The 13,262-nt window shown below is 34.2% G+C and overlaps 1 protein-coding gene and 1 pseudogene across 1 annotated transcript; both read left to right on the top strand.

Moving 5' to 3' along the window:
- Positions 196–6,171, top strand: LOC18602876 (endo-1,3;1,4-beta-D-glucanase). The gene is made up of 7 exons (XM_007034518.2): positions 196–557; positions 1,197–1,218; positions 2,774–2,900; positions 3,217–3,307; positions 3,482–3,571; positions 4,595–4,695; positions 5,771–6,171. The coding sequence occupies exons 1-7, from the start codon at positions 410–412 to the stop codon at positions 5,909–5,911; spliced, it is 720 nt and encodes a 239-aa protein (XP_007034580.2). The 5' UTR covers positions 196–409; the 3' UTR covers positions 5,912–6,171.
- On the top strand, positions 9,177–10,338 carry LOC18602875 (annotated as a pseudogene).

Below are 13,262 nucleotides of genomic sequence, written 5' to 3'. Positions count from 1 at the left end.
TGCCAGACTCAAGTCATGGTTTCTGTGCTATGAAAATAGATAAATGCTACTAGTACATTCTAGGTCTATAAGTCTTAGGTGAGAGTAAGGTGCAAAAGGGGGATTCTTTTTCAATGACTTTGCCCCGAACCCTTTCAAGTTTCATGTCATGCCTCTACCAAAAAAAAATAAAAAAATTATCCTTTTTAAGTTGATATATTTTACTACTAAAATGGCAGACCTTTAAATATGGTGACGCCAGGGATGATGAACTTTCCTTCCCCGATATATTGAAGAATAAATGCTCGGGGGTCCACTGTTGTTTTCCCGATAGCCCAAAGTCGGGTCCACTAGTGTTTTTATATACTGTCTCTGTGTTTTTGTTTGATACAATCGAAGGAAGGGAAAGTTAAGTTAGAAGAGAAAGAGGATGTCAGGTCCGCAGTGCTGTTCAAACCCACCAACATTGAACCCCGGAAGTGGAGTTGGTCATGTTGAGGAGCTCGCTGGCTTGAAGACTTATGTCACTGGATCTCTTGACTCCAAGCTTGCTGTTCTTCTTGTCTCTGATGTTTTTGGTAATTACTTATTTCCCCCAAATTTATTCCTGATTCCAAGCTCTTCACTTTTTTTGTTAACTTTCCTGTTTCAACCTTTGATGTGGGTTTTTTTCTTTCTTTTTTTTTCTTTTTGTGGTTTGCTTGACCATATTTTTCCTCGGTTTTGTGTGAAATTGATGATGGATTGTCTGTTTAGGAATTGAGCAGCCTCAAGTGTTTTCGCTCTAGAATTGCCAATTCTTTATTAGCTTTTATCCATTTTCCGCACTTTTTTTGCTTCGTGTTTTGACTTGTTAGTACTTTAAAACATATTCCATCTGGGTTCTGTATTTGATTAAATGGATACTTGTTGTATTGGCTTCGAAACTCGTAATGGGATTCTCTGTGAGGTACTTTGATAGTTTAAACAAATTGGTAGAGCAGAAGGATGTTAGGGTTGTTTGTTTCTAAGTTCCTGATCTATCTTTAACAGAATTTTGTCTTATATATTATGGTTTTGTTTTTTTTACTATATTTTTGCTTTGATTTAGCATTGTTTCTGCAATTGCATGTCTTTCGTCCATGAACTATAGATACTTGTTGTCATCATGATCATGATAATCATTGCCATCACTTTGGTCTTCTGCTAATCTTGCTGTTCTTGTCATGGCTCTGCAGGATATGACGCTCCAAACCTGAGGTAAGACTAATTCTGCATGTGCAACTAATTGTTGCTGATGTTTTGCCTTTTTTATCTTTTCTATGACTCCTGGAAAATGTAGTCTTTACTTTAAAGATATTTTTCAAATCTCATATTGATACTTCCTTGCTCTACTGTGGGACAGGCTGTCCCAAATCTGTATTTGATTTGATTTCAAATCCCATGCTTTTGCCCAAGTGTTTACTTTTCATTCAAAAATGGATTAGATTATCCTCCTTTTTTTTTTTTTGACTTGTGGGAGAGGGAGGATTTAGCGTGCTCTTTGAGCAGGAGATACATGCACCTACCACTGAGCCAAATGTTTAGGTGCATTAATTAGATTATCCTCATTTTTCATGGTGAAGAATAATTGAAATTTTGTTTTACTAATATTCCATGATACATGATTTCCTTTGGTTTGATTTACTTACACCTCCAGTGCCTGCGTCTTTTCCTAGCAAGTACTTTACCATACGGGGTAACTGGCCGGTGAAGGAAAGAGCTAAAATCTAGAGTTTTCATTGACAATATGAAGAGTCTGTTGCTTACTGTGTTCCCATTGTTATTAGCTCTTAAACTCATCACACTGTTACTTTCCGAGGAATTAAGAAATTCATCGGCCCATATTAATTCTTTACCCAAAATTTTCACAATCAGGATGCCAATACTGGAATGTGTAATGTACTCATTTGCTTTAATACATGTTTTGCATTGCGACTGGAGTTGCATTCATTTGCAATTACTAAGTTTGACAGTAAACACAATGCCAGACAAGGTAAAATTTGAAAAAAAAAAAATCCTGATTGGCAATGATTTGTTCTCAATCACAAAAGCAAGTAGAAACCTGCTTTTGCAATTGTGGTGAGTTTTCTTTCAAATGCAATTTTTTATTGCAATCTCCAATTGGAATCACAATGCCAGAATAGGCATTGGAAGATTTATATCTCATGCAATACTGATTGTAACCAAAATTAGGGTTGGCAAATATAGTGCTTGGAATAAACTGTCTAATAATTCAAGTTGTTAAATCATTAGGCAGTAGTTGATGGAAAGACAACTTAGCAAGGTCCTTGGACACACTGAGTGCTTCCAGCAGTCCATCAATGTGGTCACACATCTCATATGGAGTTCAATTCTCACCCTGATGCCATATGAAATTCTTTTAGATGACTTATCTTGCTTCCATTTTTTACATAGTTGTATGGATTGATTGTTCCTATATTGAGGTGTTCTATCCTCTCACTACTGGTTTTTCTTGGCTTAAAATGCACAGAGTGACCTCTCATTGTAACATTTTGAAAAATGTAAATATTTGCTGATATGATAATGTTGAGTCTGAAAATTATAATTTGGCAAATTTGGCATGCCTCTGAATGATTTTTGGCACAGTTGGATTATTTTATCCATGGATGAGATCGTGACAGTATGGGAGTGACTTTGTGATAGGGTGCTGTGATGTCAATTTAATTTAACTACATAATTTGTTCTGTCTAGCATCCAGAGTTGAACTGTTCAAGCTTCTGGAACCTAATGTCAGTTCCTTTTGATTGTCTAGAAAGCTTGCAGACAAGGTTGCAGCTGCTGGGTTCTACGTGGTGGTTCCTGACTTCTTTTATGGAGATCCCTTTGTTGCTGAGAGGTCTGATAGACCTCTAGCTGTTTGGTTAAAAGATCATGGACCGGTTGGTGGCCTTTTGACATATACCTAAAATTGTTTACTAGTTTAGTTGTATAACAAAGGAACTTCATTATATGCTTGATTTTACTCTGTTTTCTTTCCAATTGTGTTTTGGACTCTCCTAAATTTATAGACTGGCTTTTGTTTCTTTATGTTGGACGTAAGTCTGATGTTGAATCTGCTGGGTGCATTCTTGCTATTGTTCACCATCATAGTAGCTGCTATTTTTATATATCTCTTTACCTAGAGAATTATCTAATGCTTAATGATGCATCGCTTTTGAAGTTTTATGCTCTGAAGCATTGCAATTGCTTTTTTAGGATAAAGGTTTTGAGGATGCAAGGCTAGTAATTGATGCTTTGAAAAGTAAAGGGGTTTCAGCAATTGGAGCTGCTGGCATCTGTTGGGGTGGTAAGTTTTAATTTTTGCATTATGTTTTTAAGTTGTTTTATTAACGCATCTTTACTATGATTAATGCTTTTGCAACTGCATATGATTTAAATACTTTATCTTTTCTACTAGTTTTAACTCTTTGATCACTTTATTACCTAAGATGGCAAATATTAAGTCTTTGGATTATCTCAGCTAAAGTTGTGGTTGGACTGGCAAAGGAGGCCCTTATCCCAGCAGCTGTGCTCTTACATCCTTCATTTGTGACCGTGGATGATATCAAGAGTAAGATTCTAATTTTTTGGATATTTCAATTATGATTTGTTCACTTCATTAACAAATTGTTTTTGATTTAGTGATTTTATGGTGAAGTCTGCTGAGGCTTTAGGGCAGAACTACTGGTTGAACTCTCTGTGAAATGTTTTGCATAGGCTCTTGCATTAGTATTCAGTTTATTTTCATGGGGCCATGTTGCCTGATCAGTTTTTAAAGGTTTCATGGCATTTTAGTTGAAGATTCTTATACCATTTTAGTCCAAAAGACTCTCTTGCCTGTAGTGTAAATTGTCTGAAAAGCTTAATCACTTTAGAGCTCCTTGACACAAACTCAAGAATGTGAAGTTATGACTACCCTCTATCTTTTGTTGAGCAGCTTTATTTGGCAACCCTTATTCAAGAATCAGTAAGAAACAAAGCAAAGAACATCTTAAAACCCAAATCTACATCTTTCAGGGACCAACTCATCCATGTTCCATCAATTCGCCCTCACAATATTAGTGACCTACCTCATTGGAACCAATCATGGAGCTGTCCAGAACTGAGAAAACCCGGCCTTATATCATGATCACCAACAGAAACTCCATGTTTTACAAAAAAGCCAACATTGTTCCTTATGCTAGAAAAGAATGCCATTAATGATCTGTAGAAATTCTTTCTGGCTTTAATATTCCCTTTCTTTATGATACTTTAGTAATACCCACATTGAAATAATTTCTAGAATTAGCTATTATTAACTTAGATGAAGGCATTAAATCTTTGCATGCTTTTTCTGTTATATGACGATGTTTCACTGTACAGAATACCCATGCACAACTTTTATACCTAGCTAGCTACATCATACTCCCTTTCTTTGTGTACATTTGAAGTAAGATTGGCTGATAGAAACTATTAGGCTCTGGTGACCATTTTACTGAAGTTAGTAAAGAAACTGGCCTCAAACAGATTTATTGCTTCTTCTTCTCCCATGGTTGTGTGGTGTGTGTGGTAGGGATCTACCTTTGTACTAATGATTATGTGCAAATATTTGCAGGTGTGAAGGTGCCCATTGCAATACTGGGAGCTGAGATTGACCAGCTATCTCCCCCAGCACTTGTGAAACAGTTTGATGAGATCTTAAAAGCTAAACCTGAGGTAAGAAGGCCCAATCTGTTTACAGTCATTAGCTGTCATTAGCTGTCATCTCAAAAAAGTATTGGCTGCTGTTGGTTTTCTTTATTTAATAAGCCAAAGGTTTCAGTAAAAATTGCATTTTCTGTCATCTAGTCAGATTCTCTTTCAATGACAAAAATCCACTTGACATTTTATATTTTCTAGAAATTAGGAAACTCTCTCTCTCCGCCATATCCTTTTTTAACTGCTGCAAGCTTATAGATTATAATTAGATGCATTCTCTCACTGGCCTTGCATCACCCTGGGGTTTTCTTATTCTTAGTTAGAAATTTACCTGTGATACGCAGTGAGTTATATTTCACTCATTCACACATTTATAAAGCACATATTCAAGTTAATGCATAGGTTTTATGTTTTCCATATTATAAATGCTGTTTACCTAAACATGTATTGGTGACAGCAAAGAAAACTTGAGGTTTTTCGTTTTTTGTTCTCTTTGTCCTTTGTCGTTGAACCCATATATTGAAAAAAGGTGTAGTTGTTATTGATGTTGTCCACAGTAAATAACTAGTTTAAAGGGTTTTATTTGGAATCTGATAATGTTAGTCTTTGATTAGTGCTTGTGGATAAGTGTCAGTACATCCTCAATAAAAATGACAATTATTTTAAGATAGTGGGACTAATAGGTAGTTGGCTACTGTATATGACAAAGCACCACCCCCAACACCCACCACACCTTGTTGTGGGGTAAGCTTTTTCTGCAAATAAGATCAACTAGACTAAATACTTCTCCAATTACTTGGGGTTGGTTATGGCTTTTTCCTGGTTCACTTTTTACTTTGGCCCATAGGTATGGTTATCTATGGCCTGCTCGAATTTGGGAGTTTGAATATCTGCTCGTTCAACCCACGGATGAATGTCACCTTAGGTCTGTGGCTACATATTTTCTTCACCTTAGACTTTTGTTATTTACTTTTTAGATCCCCAGCTAAACTATTGTTTCCTGAATGTCTTGAATCATGTTCTTTATGGCCATTGTCATCACTACATGAGCTCTCATTATCTCAGGTAGAAACTAACATCTTTAATTTTACAGGTTGGCAGCTTTGTGAAGATATTTCCTAAATGTGCCCATGGATGGACGGTGAGATACAATGTTAATGACGCAACAGCTGTGTCATACGCAGATGAAGCTCATCAAGATATGCTGAATTGGTTCACCAAGTATGTTAAGTGAGCAACTTATCAGAAGATGGAATTAATGTGTATTTACCTAGATCTCTGTTGCTGTTAGTGTTAAATGGCTGAGAATGTACCTTGACTTTAAACTATGCTAGTGTTCCCAAAGAATAAGAGAGTGAATTCTAACGCATTGTGCCTTGTTGCGCGGGTGAGACAACATTTTAGTACCTAGAAAACCTACAATATATGCATTGTTGTCGATATTGTGCCTTTCAGCCAATGAATTGAAATTTCTGTTATATGGTTTGACATGAATTATGTGCCTAGGTTTTCATCGTGGAGATTACGGCATGCATCTGGTTTATAATTGGACCATGTGGAATGCTCAGCAACGAGAATAACATAACATATTAGGTCCCTGAATGGGTTAAAGTGGAAAGAGTGAGAATCATTTGGTGTGTTGATATGCGTGCCTCATCTTTATTTCTTGTTCTGCTAAGTTGATTGTAAATTCTAATAATCATGATTATATACATGAGACATGATTAAATAGTTGTCAACAGAATTCTGTTTGTCTTGGAATGATAGAGCTTCATGTCTTTGCTATGTTATTCAAATTTCCTTGTGTGCATTTTCTGGATTTCTATATTTTCCATCTTTTGTTGACTGCAATAAGAGTCTACCTTAAGGTGGATTCTTTCATCCTGACCAAACCAACATGAAAGAGTTTGACAGCCTACTTACAACTTTGTCAAACCTTTATGGACCTGTTGCACTGCATTGAGCTTAAAGAGTTTAGTATGTTATGATGGAAACCTATTCTTGGAGGAGTTGAAAACAGCTTGAAATCTCCAACTGCAAGGCAAAAAGCCAGAAACCTAGTCATGCAAGTAAAAAATGCTTTTGCCGGCTTTATTTGATATATTTTCTTTTTATTTGTTTTTACTCACTCTTTACCTTTTCCGATTTTAAATCAAACTGTATATTATTATTTTCTAAAGAGTTTTTTTTTTATTTGTTTTTTAAAAGGAAATAGAATTCTTAATTCTCCTATTTAAGAAGCACAATAGGTATTACCAAACCCTAGTCTCCTCTTTCCAACCTTCGATAATTCAAGAACAAAAAATTTAGCCCAAGCACCGGAGGCATGGAAAACACCAACGGCTCGCTGCTTCATTTACCTGATGAGATTGTTTATGATATACTCTCATTCCTACCTGCTAAGTCCCTACAGCGATTCAAGCTAGTATCCAAGCCATGGGGTTCTCTGATATCTGATCCTAACTTTGCTGAACTGCATCTCCATCGAGCACACACATCCCAGGACAAAAACCCATTGCAGGTTGGGGAACGAAACGTCCCGATGGGGTCTCATCCGTGTTTCTCATTCTATTCAAGGTCTCATCCGTATTACTCATTCTATTATGGATTCGATCTGCCTGATCATTATGGATCTAATGGTAATGTTGTAACGCTTGACTGCTACGGGTCCTCACTTGATTACCATGTATCCTATCTTGACTACTATGGATCTAATCACTATGGTGGATCCTCATTTAGTCGTGCTGTTGAAACGCCAGACTACTATAGATCCTCACTTGATTACTATGTAACCTATCTTTGACTACTATATATATGGATTTGATTGATAATTTCTATTTTGCTCATTAAGCCTTTCCTTACTTTCAAAGTTATGCTATTTTCCGCTCTGACTACTATGGATCGCAATGTATTAGATTTAAGTTATGCTTTTCAGTATAAGATATTTTATTGAAAAATTTAATAAATTTTTTATTTTTATTGAAATTGTCGAAAATATTTTTAGTTATTTGAATTATTTATCTTGTAAAAAAATATTTTGCATCATGACCTATCTCCAATAATTTTCAATCGAAACACCATAAAAATATTAACATATAATACATCTAAAATATTTTTTAAATCTTTTTTTTATTTATGTTATACTAATCTTTGTTGAAAAAGAATAAAAATAAAAAATAGAAAAAAATATTATTATTTTATTACATATGGGGATCGATCTCACAAAAAGTGAAAAATAATATTTTTCAAGTGGGAGAGATGTTGGAGATTGAGTTGCGGAGAGCCTTGGTAAGGCTGGAATTGGGGGAGATGAGGATTTGTTATTGGTTTATGCATTAGTTGTGGTGGTGGACAGCCGCTGTAGTTATCTGTTCTGTTCCTTCATTACTACCCTCTTTGGTGTGGTGGAACATCCTTGGTATGGCTTGTTTTCTAGGATCGTTTATTTACGGTTGTATTCATGATGGTGCTGAGCTAATGGCTTCGGTGGGAATCATGACTGCTGCTATTGAATTGCGGTAGCGTTAGTCAAAACAAATATTATTTATTTATTATTTCTTTTTTGTTTCATTATATATATATATATATATATATATATAAAAGTGGTATGATCTCACAAAAAAGAAAAAATAAATGAAAAATGTTTTACGTAAACTTAATATATTTTATCCTTGTCAACACAAAATATTCCACTTTTAAACATTTTATATTCATAAAAAATTTTTTGAGAAAAAGATTAAAATCTTTTTTCAAGATACATTTTTCAGTCTAACCAAACAAAGTCCAAGAAGAGAAAAAAAATTTTGCTGCTAGTTTTAATTTGATTGCCACTTTTACGATATATTTCTTTTGGCATAATGCTTAAACTTTTAATTATCAAAAAAATTTAAATTTATTTTTATTTTTCTGTTTCAATCAATTCTTTTTTTTTTTATTTTGGATCAAACAAATTTTTATATGAATAATGGTTCACTAATTATCATTGATTAAAATGATACTTGTCATTTTATACACACATAGAATTGATACGAAAAGTAAAAAATATGATATACAAAAAGTGAAAAATATGATATAATCATATAATTTTTCATTATTATTATGATATGTCAACATGTTGTATAGAATAATAAGTGACATTCTCAAAATAAAACTAAAAAGATTTATTTAATTTAAAATGAAAATATTAAAACCTAATTGAACATAATAAATAAATAATGGTTTATTTGAATTTTTATGAATGATTTAAAAATCTTTTTAGATATTATGCTATTTTCTTTTGATTTGCTTTTCTTACTTTTTACCTTTCCCAGTTTTATTATAAAATAAATATATTTCGATTACATTTAATTGTATTTTTTATTTTTTCACGAGTTTTTATTATTTATTTTTCAAAAGCAAATAACCTTCTTAAATCTCATTTTTTTTAAAAGTATTAATTCTCATATTTAAGGAACACAATATGTATTACCAAACCCTAGTCTCCTTTTCGCAGCCTTAGATAATCCAAGAAAAAAAAAAAGTAGCCCTAGCACCGGAAGCATGGAAAAAACAAGGACCTCGCTGCTTCTTTTACCTGATGAAATTGTTTATGATATACTTTCACGCCTACCTGCTAAGTCTCTTCAGCGATTCAAGCTTGTATCCAAGCCATGGGGTTCTCTGATATCTGATCCTAACTTTGCTGAATCTCATCTCTATCGAGCAAACACATCCCACGACAAAAACATGTTGCGGGTTGGGCAGCTAGACCTCACGATGTGGTCTCATCCATATTTCTCATTCTATTCAATGGATTCCGATGGATCCAATCGTGATGTTGTAACGCTTGATTATGATGGATCCAATCGTGATGTTGTAACGCTTGATTATGATGAATCAAATCGTGATGTTGTAACGCTTGACTATGTCTTCCGCGATTATCACGCTCAGATCTTGGGTTCTTGTAATGGTTTGTTATTTGTAGCAGTTGATTATGAGACTACTTTTTATGGAACCCATCAACCGGTAAGTACAACAGGATTCCTCCTGCTATTGTTTCGGAAGAGGCTAACTTTATTTCAGGACTTAGTTATGAGTTTACCTCTAGAAATTACAAAGCAATTATAGTCTCTTATCTTGTAAGTGGACCATCATCTCCACACGTATCTTATGATAATTATGAATCTATAAACTACTGTGTCTATAATTATTGAAAGAATTCATGGACAAGGAAAGGTTTCGGTGAGTTTCCTTATCGCTTACACAATAGAAGTTCGGCTGTTATGGTTAATGGATTTTCACATTGATGCGTCTATCATCGAAAATCAGATGAATCTCGAAATTATTCAGATTTTATTAGTTATTTTCGTATGACTTATGTAATTGTTTGCTTTGATTTAAAAAATGAAAAATTTAAGGAGGTGGAGTTACCAGAGTGGGCAACTGATGAGATGAAATTTTGTTTGGGAGTCCTCGGAGGATGTTTAAGCATATCCCTTGATCCCCAGGAAAGCTTTACCGAAGTATGGGCTATGAAAGAATATGGAATACCAGAGTTGGACTAAATTGTTTGTCATTTCCATCTTCCTATGGACAGTTGAGGCCAATATGTTTCGCAAGGGACAACGAAGACGAAGTTCTAATGGAGGTAAATGGAAGGGATTCGATAATATTCAATCTTAAAGAAAGCACAGAGAGGATTTTGTTACTAGATGGTTACAACTGGTTCAGCGAATGTACGTATGTGGGGAGTCTAGTTTTTCCAGAAGAAAATGGAAATCAAAGCTAATTATTGGGATATGGTTGATGAATTTTCTAGTATGTATTAGATTGGTATCTATATTAATTCTTTTATGATTAAGTACTTATATTGATATGAATTCTAGGCAGTGAAATAATTTAGAAATTTAATTATCAAGCAAGATATATATAGAAATTGTTTCTTTGTTATTTTGGTTTTGTTTTAAAATGAACATGTGACGACTGAAATAAGTGCAATTTTCACAAGAAAAAGGGAAGTTGTAATAGACGCAGACCTTGAAAAATTCGTGGAGAGTCTGATTTTGAAATGGTAGGAAGAAAACGTGGCAAGTGAAGAAGAGTGCTTTCACTAATGGAGTGACTTATCCAGTAGTACTCTTCTTTTCTTTGTTTTTCCATTTCCCTTTAATTTAGTCTAATGCATATTCCTTTTATCGCATGGCGGTCTTAGGTAGTAATTGATTCATTCCCGTGAGAGAAATGTACAAAAATCTACCACTTAGTGGCAGTGCAGACATAGCCTTGTCATTGGCATCAGACTGCTAATGTTAAGAAGCAAAATGAAAGTAGCAGCCTGCCAATTACATTAGGTTGCAGCAGGATCACACCCATATCCGCCCAACACAAAACCAGGACAACTCGAAGCCAAACCCAAAGCAGATATCATCACACAGCAACCTAAACCTCACCAGACCCTACCTATGATTTGAATCATCCAATTGCACAAAACTCCCCAAAACCTGCCAGCCAATTCCAGCCTTCATTGTAGCCGAGAGCAGTCATTCCCTTCCCAGGACTCGGGAAAGCTTCACCTACGTTCTCTCCCGAACTTACTTTGGCTTCACAGGCTTCCCTTGTCCTGCCATGTCATGTCAACCAGGTCATTCAAATCCAATCAAGAGCCTCCAAACTTAGAGTTGTTTTCATCACTGACCCAAACACGATCACTGACCAGAGGGACGCCATCGACTTGACCGGCATTCCACCTCCATGGCGAAGTGGACCGCCCCTCAGCATATCGGCAGCATCTCACCCCCATGCAAAGTATGTGTCCTAGAAAAAAGCACAAGGCACTTCCACTGGGCTCTCTCGGATAAGCTCCTATGAATAAGCAGCAACGAACCACAAAGAAAACACATCAGGCTTAAAGAATCATGAATTTCTTCAATCAAAGATACAAATGTGACATCCTTAAAATTTGTTTGACCAGTTTAATTCTAAAGGTCTTGATTTGTTTCTTTTGCTCAGTACGTTTTTGTATCACTTGTCTGTTTTTTTCTCACAAAGTACCCTAAGATTGCCCATATTTTCTCACAAAGTTAGATTCTATCAGGTTCTCCTAAATATTTTTTGGCTGCCAAATATCACAATACTGTCTTTTCAACAACCCCTCCCAACATCAAAACTGAAAATGGGTTTCACTTTCAATAGCTAATACTCTGTATATAGTAGTGATTAATTTTTGTCTAAAATTTGTGTGGCTTAATTATGTTTTTTTTTTTTATGAAGATTAATCTGTTATAACAGAGGGGGAATAACCCCATTACATAAGAACAGGCTATGGTTAATATACTCAAATATTAGCATAAAACCATAGCATTTACGTAAGACATTAAAAGAATAGCACAACCTCTTAAGTAACTCCACTACCACCCTTTGATCTGAAAAGCATCATTACTGCCAATCAAAACCTCATAATGTAAAGAAGCCAATGAAAAATATGGCTGTAGCCAGCCAAAAATCAAGCAACTGAAGTGAGAAATCTATAACTAAATATATCAAAGTATGAACTTAAAATTGTATTTAAAATTATATCTCGAACATTCAACTCAATGATAAATGTATATATATTTCTTAATTTAAAGAGTTGGATTTAAATTTCTTTTTTTTTAATAAAAAAATATATTAAAAATTATTATTTTCCTCAACTCTAATCATTCTGTATCTGCTGCATAAAAATATTGACAAACTATAGAATAAACTTTATATTAGATTGTGAGATGAGAAAAAAAGCATAAAATAATTAATAGAAGGACCTAATTTTGCTGCCCCATACCACCCTTATAGAATGATAGCAATAGCATGCTTGCCTTAAAAACTGTATGTAATAGTAAACTAAGAATAGGCAAAGATAAATAAGGAAGAACTCCTTATGTAGAAACTAGCTTGATCAAAGTAAGTAATTATTGAGCCAACTGATGATCAGCCTATTTTTTGGGGGGGGACTTTATGCTTAAACTGAAGTATGCATTTGAGGGGCAATCGAAGCAGCTTGACCACAGCTAAAACAATTAGCCCCAAAAAATAAAAAATAAAAAATTGAAAGCCTTGAGCACGTGCTTTATGTGTGGCTTATTTATACTAAAATTTGTTATTGCATGGTGAATTTTTTTTTTTTACTAATAATGATATAAATATAAATATATAAATATTTTTTAAGTATAAATAATTCAAACTTTATGTTATTAATTTATAAATTGAATAAATTTTATTAATTTTTATAATGAAAATATTTAACATTATAATTTAGAAATAAAATTAGATCTTATCCCAGATAGAAATTGTACTCTTTTCTTTTTTTTTAAAAAAAAAAAAGTGATTTTATTAGCACTAATATCAGAATCTCATTCGAAGTCTCTATACTGTTTGTAAAAACTTCTAATAGCATCAAACTTGATCTATGCATAAAAAAAACAGTACAATTACAAAAAAAATACCCTCGCTCTGAAGAATTGACAGTATTAGCACTCAACCATACTAAACTAGGACTCTTATACCTCCCTAATTTACAGGACTAAAACTCCTATCATAAACCGTAGGCATCAACTTCATCTGCAACTAGCTTA

The sequence above is a fragment of the Theobroma cacao genome, chromosome 4 (assembly GCF_000208745.1).
Source record: "Theobroma cacao cultivar B97-61/B2 chromosome 4, Criollo_cocoa_genome_V2, whole genome shotgun sequence".
Taxonomy (NCBI): domain Eukaryota; kingdom Viridiplantae; phylum Streptophyta; class Magnoliopsida; order Malvales; family Malvaceae; genus Theobroma; species Theobroma cacao.
This window is presented reverse-complemented; position numbering and strand designations above follow the sequence as displayed.